At 41.2% G+C, this 9,978-nt stretch overlaps 1 protein-coding gene across 1 annotated transcript in view; it reads left to right on the top strand.

Annotated features, from left to right (window-relative positions):
* Positions 1-22: 22 nt before the first annotated feature.
* LOC310673745 (coiled-coil domain-containing protein 170-like) overlaps positions 23-9,978 on the top strand; it is a 58,789-nt gene continuing 48,833 nt past the window's right edge. Inside the window, exons 1-5 of the mRNA XM_083432336.1 lie at positions 23-159; positions 2,715-2,820; positions 3,404-3,639; positions 5,909-6,074; positions 7,135-7,892. Of these exons, the coding sequence (XP_083288462.1) occupies positions 98-159; positions 2,715-2,820; positions 3,404-3,639; positions 5,909-6,074; positions 7,135-7,892 (1,328 nt within the window). The 5' untranslated portion in view covers positions 23-97. The remainder of the gene's footprint in view (positions 160-2,714; positions 2,821-3,403; positions 3,640-5,908; positions 6,075-7,134; positions 7,893-9,978) is intronic.

The raw sequence follows: 9,978 nt of genomic DNA, 5'->3' as shown, positions 1-9,978 counted from the left end.
CTCCTCCCTAAGCCCGTTGAGCGAGGAAGCCCAGCCGCCAACCAATGGGAACAGGCGTTGCTCGGGAAAGCGCGCAGCTGCGCCGGGCGGCGCTACGATGAGCAAAATGGCGGCGCCGACGGCAACGCTGCCGCCTCAGCTCGCGGGCAAGTTCAAGGGGTGCGTCCCGTCTCCGCCGCTTCGTCGGGGGCTCTGAGAAATGGGTGGGCGAGGGGTGAACCGTCGGCCATTCGCGGGGAGGCTGGAGCTGTAGAGTACCAGGGGACAAGGGTAGGGAGCTATGTCCGGGTCTCTTCCCCTCCTCGCTCGGAGAGCCGGGGCGGCTGAAAACGCGGCACTCTAGTGAGCCGCTGTTTTCCATTTCTGCTCTTCTTCCTCCGAGCCCCAGTTCGCTTTGCACGGAAAGCCGGCTTCCAGATTCGGAGCTGCCCCCGCGAATTATTTGGGAGGGTGGCATTTGCGGTCTCAGGGGGGTGTCTGTTCTCCGCCCTTTGAACCACTTCTGGTTGGGAAAGGGAGGTTTCGCAACAGAATCCAGGAACACAGTGGCCTTTTTCGGCTGTCAGTGGGTGGTTGGGTTCCGCTCCACCCCTCGTACTTCGAGTATTCAAGTCTTCCCTGCTTCTGCAAATCACTCGGTGGTTTGCAAAACCAAGTTTTCTATTACGTCGCAACAAAGCATAAGCCATACGTGTCTCTGAGCCAGAATTAGAAGTGAGTTTCCAATTCAGGCTTGAGGCAAAACCCGGAAGTTAAGTCAGAGGAACAGAGCGTATGTGAAGCTAAGTTTGAGATGTCCAGATCATGATTTGAGCAATGTCTTTGACAGAGGACTATTTAATCAATATGTTTGTATTCTCGCGTATTACATTTTATTTTAACCATGCAGTTTTATTTGACACAGAACCTGTGGGCTGCATGCTGCTTGTCATGGGAGGTGGGGCGCTGGGGGGGGGGGTGTAGTGAGGCCAAAATTTGACACACACCATAACCTTCTGGCAGGGTCCTAGAGCCCTGCTGCCTCCTCAAAGCTGGGAAGTGCTAACTAGGCATTGGGAAAGAGGCGTGAGAGCTCTAGGACCCTGTCAGAGCCCTCATGCCTCCTTCCCAAAGCCAAGTGCCTCCTTATTTTGCTTTGGGAAGGCAGTGCAAGGGCTTGGGGAGGGGGTGTCAAGATGATCCTTGTGGTCCCTTCCAACTGTACAGTTCTATGTAAACCAGTTTTGAAAATATGTTTATCTACTGTGAAACCCAGCAATAATACTTGAATTGCTATTGATTAACAAATCATACATTTTCTTACTATTCTAGACAATAATTCAGATGTACTGACATCAGAAACAAGGCATTGTCTCCCTCTCTCCTCTTTTTTGAAGAGAACTAAGTTGTTTATTTGTTAATAGTAAAGAAATGATAATAATAATATGGTGCCCATCTGACTGGGTAACCCCAGCTACTCTAGGCGGCTTCCAATGAATATTTGAAGACTGACATTTTGGTTTTAAGATAAAGATTATTAAAAGTGTTACCCAGAGTCATAAATACCATCCTTTAGATATGAATTAGAGTATTTAGCTTATTTGACCAAGTTCTTATTGGTCTGGGACATGGTTTAAGAAAGTTGCTGTGTACATATGAAGATGTTTTCCATGGTAAACTGTGTGAGATTAAGACCACAAAACTTTTCCCCTGCAAGTCTGGACACTTGGAAGTAATATTTCTGCTTAATTTTCATATATGGAATCAGTGTATTGCTTAGGACTGCATATCAGTTGGGCAAAATCTTAATGGCTTCAATGTTTCAGTGTGATAAATACTGTGTTTGCATTGAGATGTGGTGTGGAGGGGTATGAGAGGTTTAGAAAAAGTCTGTGTTTAGACATCATGATAAACCATAATTTATTGTGTATAAGAATAATAGACCTGGGCTCCTTCCCTCTGCTCTTTCTCCTCCAGAGCCACAAGGCGGTGATGGGAAGCTTTCACTTCTAATTTCAATTTTTTACGACCATAAATGGTGGTTAATCTTAAATATGGCATGTTTCAAACAAAGTTTAACCAGTTCGTCAAGTTCAAGCAAGAAGATGAGCATTGGTTTATTGAAAATGGAAGTAAAACTTTCTAAGCTTGTCTTATCTACAACAGGGAGGGAAGGAGTATGCAAGATTGGGAGGAGGCGAGGCTCACTTTGTGAGCCAACATAATTATGGGTTACCATGATATCTGAACACAGCAGTTTACTCCTTCTGTGTAGAAATTACCGTATTTTTTGGCCCATAGGGCGCACCTAGGTTTTTTTTTGGGGGGGGGAATAAAGAAAAAAAAATTATTTTCCCCCAGGCGCGGGGCTTGGGCGGGAGAAGCCCGAGCTTCCCCCAACCCCAGCCCCCAGAACAGGCAGCTCTCCACAAGCCGTGGGAGAGCTGCGCAAAGCCTGAAGCCTGGGGGGCGCTGAGCTTGCGGATAGCTTCCTGAAGCCTGGAGAGCGAGAGGGGTCAGTGCGCACTGACCCCTCTCGCTCTCCAAGCTTCAGCGAAAGCCTGCATTCGCCCCATAGGACGCACACACATTTCCCCTTCATTTTTGGAAGGGAAAAAGTGCGTCCTATAGGGCGAAAAATACGGTAACTTTAATAAAGTTGCCTGATGGTGATTCTGATGGTGATGGAAGTGGCTATTTACAAGCCTAAAACAATATTGTTTTTTTCTTCATAGATCCTTCGCATACAATACAATTAAAGATAGGCTGCCTCTAATCCTGACTAAAGTTATTGATACTCTGCATCGACACAGAAATGAGTTCTTTGAAGAACATGGAGAAGTAAGAAATTGCTGCCTTTTATTCTTTCTCTTTCAATGTTGTTCTCTTAAAAACCTTAAGCAAATCAAACTTTGTGTAATTATTTCTGCATGCTTAAGTAAATATTTTTCTGCTTCCATAAGAACATACAAAGAGCCTTGCTAGCACAAACTAAAGACCAGTATCCTTAGTGGCCCATGTATTTGTCTCAATTTTCCATTCAAGCCTTTTCAGCTAGTGGCCCTCATCACAACTTTTGGCAGTGAATTACATAAATTATTCCTTGTGTGACCAAGTACTTTTCTGTCCTGAATCTGCTGCCATCTGTTTGACCGGATGACCCTAAGTTCTAGAATTCTCTGTCCACTTTTCCCATGCCATGCATAAGTTTATAAACCTGTAACGTCTCAGTCACCCTAGGCCCTGAGGCCACAAGTTGCCTACCTATGGACTAAAGCATTTGGTTGTCATGTTTGATACTTGGGTTCTGGACTTGCACTTTTGTTTGGAATTCAGTCAAGTTATTGCAACCCTTCATAACTTTATGAACAAAACATTCAGATTGAAAACATTTGTTTATCTCTTCATTTTCTCTTAATTTTAGAAAGGTATTGAATCTGAGAAGAAAGCTATAGCCTATCTCTCCAGGTTACGGAATGAGCTGCAGACAGACAAACCACTGATTGCCTTGACTGATAACCTCCCTGACAGCACTTTCTGGAACCATTGCTTAGAATATCATCAAAGTTTATCAGATGAACCACCAAGCTGGTTTCAGTCTCCTTGGCTATATACAGAGTGTTATATGTATCGTAGAATTCATGAGGCACTTGCTCAAAAGTAAGCATGTGTGTTGTTTGCTTATGTATCGTTTCCGTCTGTGGGATGGGGAATTGGGAAATAAAGTTCAAGCTTAAGGTAAAACAGAGAAAATAACTCAATCTTAAGTGCCAGCTGTTTTCCTTTTTTTATTCCTTCTCCTGACTTCTAGTCAGCAACAGAGTGATAGTTGCCTCTTGCATCTGGCACCAAGAGCCAGAGCAACATAGCAGCAGTTTGGGTAAATAGACACCATCCCGTGAAGGACTCCAACAGCCATTTCTGGGCTTCGGTTATTTCCTCTGAAATCTGCTATGCGGTACACAGATCAGCAGAGTGCCAGTGGAACATCTGAAGACTGGGGAAGGTGAACTTTGTTCCTTCCTAGTGACTCTTGTCTATTTCATGCATTTTAAATATTTTCTAATCCACCTCAAAACCTAATTTAGTAGGTATAGTATAACTACAAGTTGGAATTTTAGTGTCACTTCTTGCTACAAATTTTGAAGTCCTTGTAATTCTCTTCTTCCTTTGCTTTCTGATTAATGATAGACCTGTAAAGTGATTTGTTCACTTTAGCCTACAGCTTAATTGAATGAAACAAAAACTGTTGGCTACTTTCTTTTTTGAACCCCACCCATAGAAAAACAGCCATCAAATAAAATTTAAAAATCAGTTGAAAAATACTGTAAAGTTAATGTGTGAAGAATAACTATATTAATTTACGTAACTTATAACCCACTTTCACAGCTTATACAGTGCCTCAGGATATAGTAGTTACCCAAATCTGGAGTACAGATTGCATGTGGAGTCCTATCAGATGACATTGAAATGATGAGGGAAACATTGTTAACATTCTTTTCTCATGTTCCTGGAAGGATGAAGGAATACCTTGTTTCTTGGGAAGAAAAAAATGTAAAGTTCGTTTCAATTTTGAAACCATTATGTGTTTCATAATTACAATGTTTATTTGTTATATATTATTGCTTGGAATTGTTTCTCTATAAAAGGTCGTATAAGCTCATTAAAATGTCAAGAAATGTGTGCTTTGCTTATGAATTAATTATTTTAAATAACAAGAAACATTCTATATTGAACAACTTCAGATATTTGATTTCTGTATTTCTATCATTTTTATTAGACAGGGGCCATGTGTGTTAATAAGGGAGGAAAAAATATGAAATATTCCTGGTATATTTATAACTCAAGCTATTGTTTCCTTCTCATGCATTTGTGTACCACAACCAAACCACTGGTCAGAGTTGGGTAATAGGGAACAACGGCAGCTCAGTAATAGAGCATCTGCTTATCAAGCAGAAGCTCCCAGTTTCAATCTCTGGCATTTCCATGTAGGGATGGGAAGGTTCTGTCTGAAGAGCTGCTGCCAGTCAGTGTAGACAGTACTGAACTACATTGGACCAATGTAGAAGGCAGCTTCTGATTTTATTTATCTAGTGCATGCATCTTATTTGGTAAATATGAACTGCAGATTAAACATTCTTGCTTTCTGCTCTTGGCCAAAAAAAGAGAGTAGTGGTGGGAGGGATTGGTGTATTTATGATGAATGCTACAAGTATGATGAGCTGGGGCAGGGAGAATCTGAGAACTTTTGTATTTGTTCTCAAACACCTTTCTAACATTTACATAGTAAAATTAAACCTGTTTGACTAAGGATTGAACTTCGTATTGTTCTTTGTAGCTACACTATTGGGAGCTAAGCCATGGTTTGGCTGAGTGTTACATGTTACATTTTGTGTCCTGATTCACACATAACCCTAAGCCAAAACGTGGCTTAACATAAATAAGCAAATGTGCTAGTGCGGTTAGGAAACCACAGGTAGTTCACTCCTCCCGCTGCTGCTACACTACCAAGAGCTAGGACATGGTTTGGCTTAGGGTTATGTGCAAATGTGCTCCTAGCTTGTTTTTCTCTAGACAGACAATGAGCTGTATAACTAAGGTTTGGAGTGAGACAAACCACAAGCCAAGATTCACAGGTAACACTAAGCCAAACCATGGCTTAGCTCCCAATAGCGGAGCAACAGCAGGACCCAAGAAGGAGTGAAGTGCCCTAGTTTTGCACAAGTATACTTGTTTATGTATATTTAGCAGTGGTTTGGCTTAGCATTTTGTGAATGAGGCCAATGACTTTGAGCTGGGGTGTGGAAGTATACAACATAGCACCATGTCACAGGGTAAGCAATTGGCGGGGCGGGGAGCTCAACATGTGGATGTGGTCTTCAGTATTTATTAAGGTCAAAAACTAATGTTTTCCCCTTTTTCTGTTTAGTCCACTCATCAGTGACTTTGATGTGTTTAAAGAAGAAAAGGTACACAATTTCTTTGAATCTCAACAAGCTATAATTCTAATGAGTACTTATCTGCAAGATATATTGAAAAACGTGGAGAAGCTAGATGAAAATTTATTGAAAAAGGAATTTTTTAAATTGCTTCAGGTAAAACTATTAATACTTACTGTTTATTTAATGTTGCACATATTCTATAATTTTTAAGTTTCTTGTTTCAAAGATGGCCTAATGTAAAACAGGAGACGTATCACATTTCTGATAAGAAATGTTGAAAAATTATTCCATGCCAGCAGAATAATTGTAAGAAAGTTGAGATCCTTCAACAACTCATATACTGTTCTCTGCAATGTTGTTTTAAACGGTGAGTAAAATTCTTATATCATTGGCTGCAGTTCTAATATTGGGGCACAGAAACAAGCACATAATTCTTTTTCATGCACATAATTATTTCACAGCTCTGAAATAGATGTTTTTGAGATGTTAATTTCTCTGAAATTTATTTTCTGCTATACCCATGGCTTCCCCTGATTATCTTTCACAAAATAGCATTTACATTCCTTCTGTTTTTCTTCTCTCACTTATAATCTGTTGTCACTTATCCCTCATTGGAACCTGATTTTGGTGTCCTGACAAAGTTATTGATGTGATGCTCATTTGTTGAAAACTAATAAACATTACCTAAACTTGAGACTAAAGTATGATGGATGTAGTTTTTGCTTTTGAATTTAGAAACTTGGGAGTTAGCTGTGCTCCACAATTCAGAAGATGATTTGCTGCCCTGGGTTGGGGAACGGCAGAATATAAATTGAATAAATAATAAAATGATTCCCCCCCCCCCCCACATAAATCAGCATCCTGCTCTAAATAAGGGATATATGTACTTCGAAGGAGGCTTCAGTGTCCATATCCCTATCCTTAACCCTATCGTGATATGGAATAGCTTATGTAAATGGGTGCTGTGTGCGTGGTTCCCCAGATTAATCCAACAAAGGTAGTTGATATTTTTAAAGTAAGATTGAATCCCCTCAATCAGTTGTTCAGAAGTAAGGAGATTGATTCAGACGCTCTTCTCTGCTAAACAGCTGACTACTGGGAATCCAGCTTTTTCAAGTGTGCCGTTAAATCTGAATCTAAATATATGTGATAGGTAGTGCAACAAGGCATTACTCAGCTCACAGGGATTGTGTACTTTTTCTTCTTCTTTTAGGTTTCACTGTGGGGCAATAGGTGTGACCTTTCACTGTCAGCCGGTGCAGATAGTTCTCAGAAGTCTGACCCATTACAGTCTGTGGAAGAGTTAAAACCTTTTATCTTGGTGGATCACATGGAAAAGCTTTGGTCACTGCTTATAAACAAAAAGAACATGAATAAGCAGACTACTAGACTTGACATAGTCCTGGATAATGCTGGTTTTGAACTTACTACTGACCTTATACTGGCTGACTTCTTGTTATCCTCCAAATTAGCTACTGAAATTCATTTCCATGGGAAAAGCATCCCATGGTATGTGTCAGATACTACAAGGCGTGACCTGAATTGGACAATTAAGCAAATGCAGTCAGCTAATCACAAGGGGATGTCTAGGTGTGGTGTCTGCTGGGAGGGCTATTTGAAAAATGGCGTTTGGATTTATCATGATCACTTGTTCTGGACCTCGCCGCATGAATATTGTAGGATGGCTCAAGTGGCTCCTGATTTGTACAGTGAATTGCAGAAGTCAAATTTAATTATTTTTAAAGGTGATTTGAACTACAGAAAGTTGATAGCTGATCGGAAGTGGGAATTCACAGTGCCGTTCCATCAAGCCTTGAACAATTTTCACCCTGCCCCTCTCTGTAGTTTAAGAACGCTAAAATGTGATATCCAGGTTGGGCTGAAACCTGGGCAAGGTGAACAGCTTACTAATACTGAACCTGATTGGATGATCATTGGGAAATATGGAATAATTCAGTTTGATGCTGCTTCATGATTGATATGCAAAGTTTAAAGGACAGGGCTGTGCTAAATGCTTTTGTTGGTCAAGGTTGAAAGACCGCTGGCTTTCAATGTGCATGTTCTCTTCTACGGGTCTTACTGCTATTTTTAAGGTTGTGTGCAATTGTGACATTTTACAAACCCTTTTCTGGTATTCATGGTCTTAAAAAACGAAAATGTCATTATTCTTAGATATTTATAAGTAAAAAATACTTGACAGAGGAAACACTGAGAGCAGCTTTAGTAGCTGCGGTTTGTCTGACCTCTATTCTAACATTAACGGCAAAATATTGCACTTTGATTTGCTAAAAATTTTTGCTTTTCTGTAGCTCAAGTCTTACTTTTAAGCTGCCTGAACCTCTCTGGTCAAGATTAGCTTAAATAAATAAATGGATTCAAATGGATTGACTTGAATTCTTTCTCCAGTATAAGAGGTATCTGCATCAGTTGGTGGTAGTTTAAATAAGTAACCTGGCATATAAGGAACACCTTTTTCCACTTGCTAGCTACGCTATGCTTTAAGTAGCACTGTGGTTAACTACAAATAGAGATGGAAGGCTTTGCCCTGACATGATTATTGGCAATTGGGTGAGACCCCATTCCCATTTTCCCCTTCCTGCTTACGCTCAGGCGCTTTGAGAGATGGGGTAGGTAGTAATTTCATTAATTGCAGAGGAGGAGATCTAGCAATGGATGAGTGTTGCAGCAGATAGGAGAGGAAAATGTGAGGAGGAAAGGGCCTTCCCTACCCTGCTTAAGCATTTGGGAGGCAGTTATATTATTTAGTTGGAAAACAATTGTCATTGGGTTGGATGGCACCTTGTACGCTCTATTTTCCTTTGGACTACATCAGCGAGGTCAACAATGGGGGGTAGGGACCTTCGTACACACTGCTCAGGTCTGCGCTCCAGTGAGGCCACTTTGGTGCTGCTAAGAATATCCAAGAGTGGTTTTTGTCTATTTGGTTAGGCAGTCTATGAAATCACAACAGTGAATTCCCAAGAGAAGTACAGTGGTGCCTCGCAAGACGAAAAGAATCCATTCCGCGAGTCTCTTCGTCTTGCGGTTTTTTTCATCTTGCGAAGCAAGCCCATTAGCGGATTAGCGCTATTAGCGGATCAGCTGATAAGCGGCTTAGCGGCTTGGGGAAAAGGGGGGGGAGGGAAAAAACCCCGCAGGAACTCGCAAGACATTTTCGTCTTGCGAAGCAAGCCCATAGCAAATTCGTTTTGCGAAGCACCTCCAAAACGGAAAACCCTTTCGTCTAGCGGGTTTTCCGTCTTGCGAGGCATTCGTCTTGCGGGGCACCACTGTACACACACTACTGTAGTCCGCATTTTAAAGAACGAGACTTGTGAAACAGTTTATGGTATAATATGCTTTAGATTATTATAAATTAATCTAGTACTATTGAGTAGATGGGTTTATGATACAACAAGGTATTCAGGTGCAGTCATCTTACACAATTCTAGATACATTCTGGGTTTTCAATTGTACTTTCAGTTGTTGAAACAGTCCCACAATCCCAATAAGCTCTTGTTTTTCCAACACCAGCATCTATCAGCGGACCTCCTCAAAGTCATGGTGCAAGGATAGTCAAGCAGCTTTATCTTTTAAGTGTAGAATCAAAATGGATTTTCAACATTCCCTCTAGTACACCCACATTGATGCTAAAATTGTGGTCTGGCAGTGGTTTCTTTAGTTGGAGTCCATTAGGATGCAAACAGTACAAAATTACACGAGCACCTAAGTTGGGTTGTCACCTCTGTACCTCCCTGCCACTGAGACAGTGACAATATCTATTTTCTGTTCCTGTAATTATTAAGAATCAGCTAATATTGCCACCTGGTTCTCCAATAACAATCTCAGGTCCAAGGGTCTTCCTTCATCCTTAAAAAAGAGTATGCACCCAGGACCAATATTTCCTCATCTGTATAGTCTGTCCCTCTTCCTCCAAGTTTGTCTTGCCTAGATTGATCTTAAGCTTTAAGTCTACTGCAGAGCCCAGACTCTTGTTCAGGGATACTGACTACATGGGATAATCTAAACTGAGCCATTAATGACAAGCAACTCCCTG

Source organism: Podarcis tiliguerta, assembly GCF_965153285.1.
Source record: "Podarcis tiliguerta genome assembly, chromosome: 3".
Classification (NCBI taxonomy): Eukaryota; Metazoa; Chordata; class Lepidosauria; order Squamata; family Lacertidae; genus Podarcis; species Podarcis tiliguerta.
The sequence above is the reverse complement of the archived record's forward strand: the minus strand, read 5'-3'. Positions and strand labels throughout refer to the sequence as shown.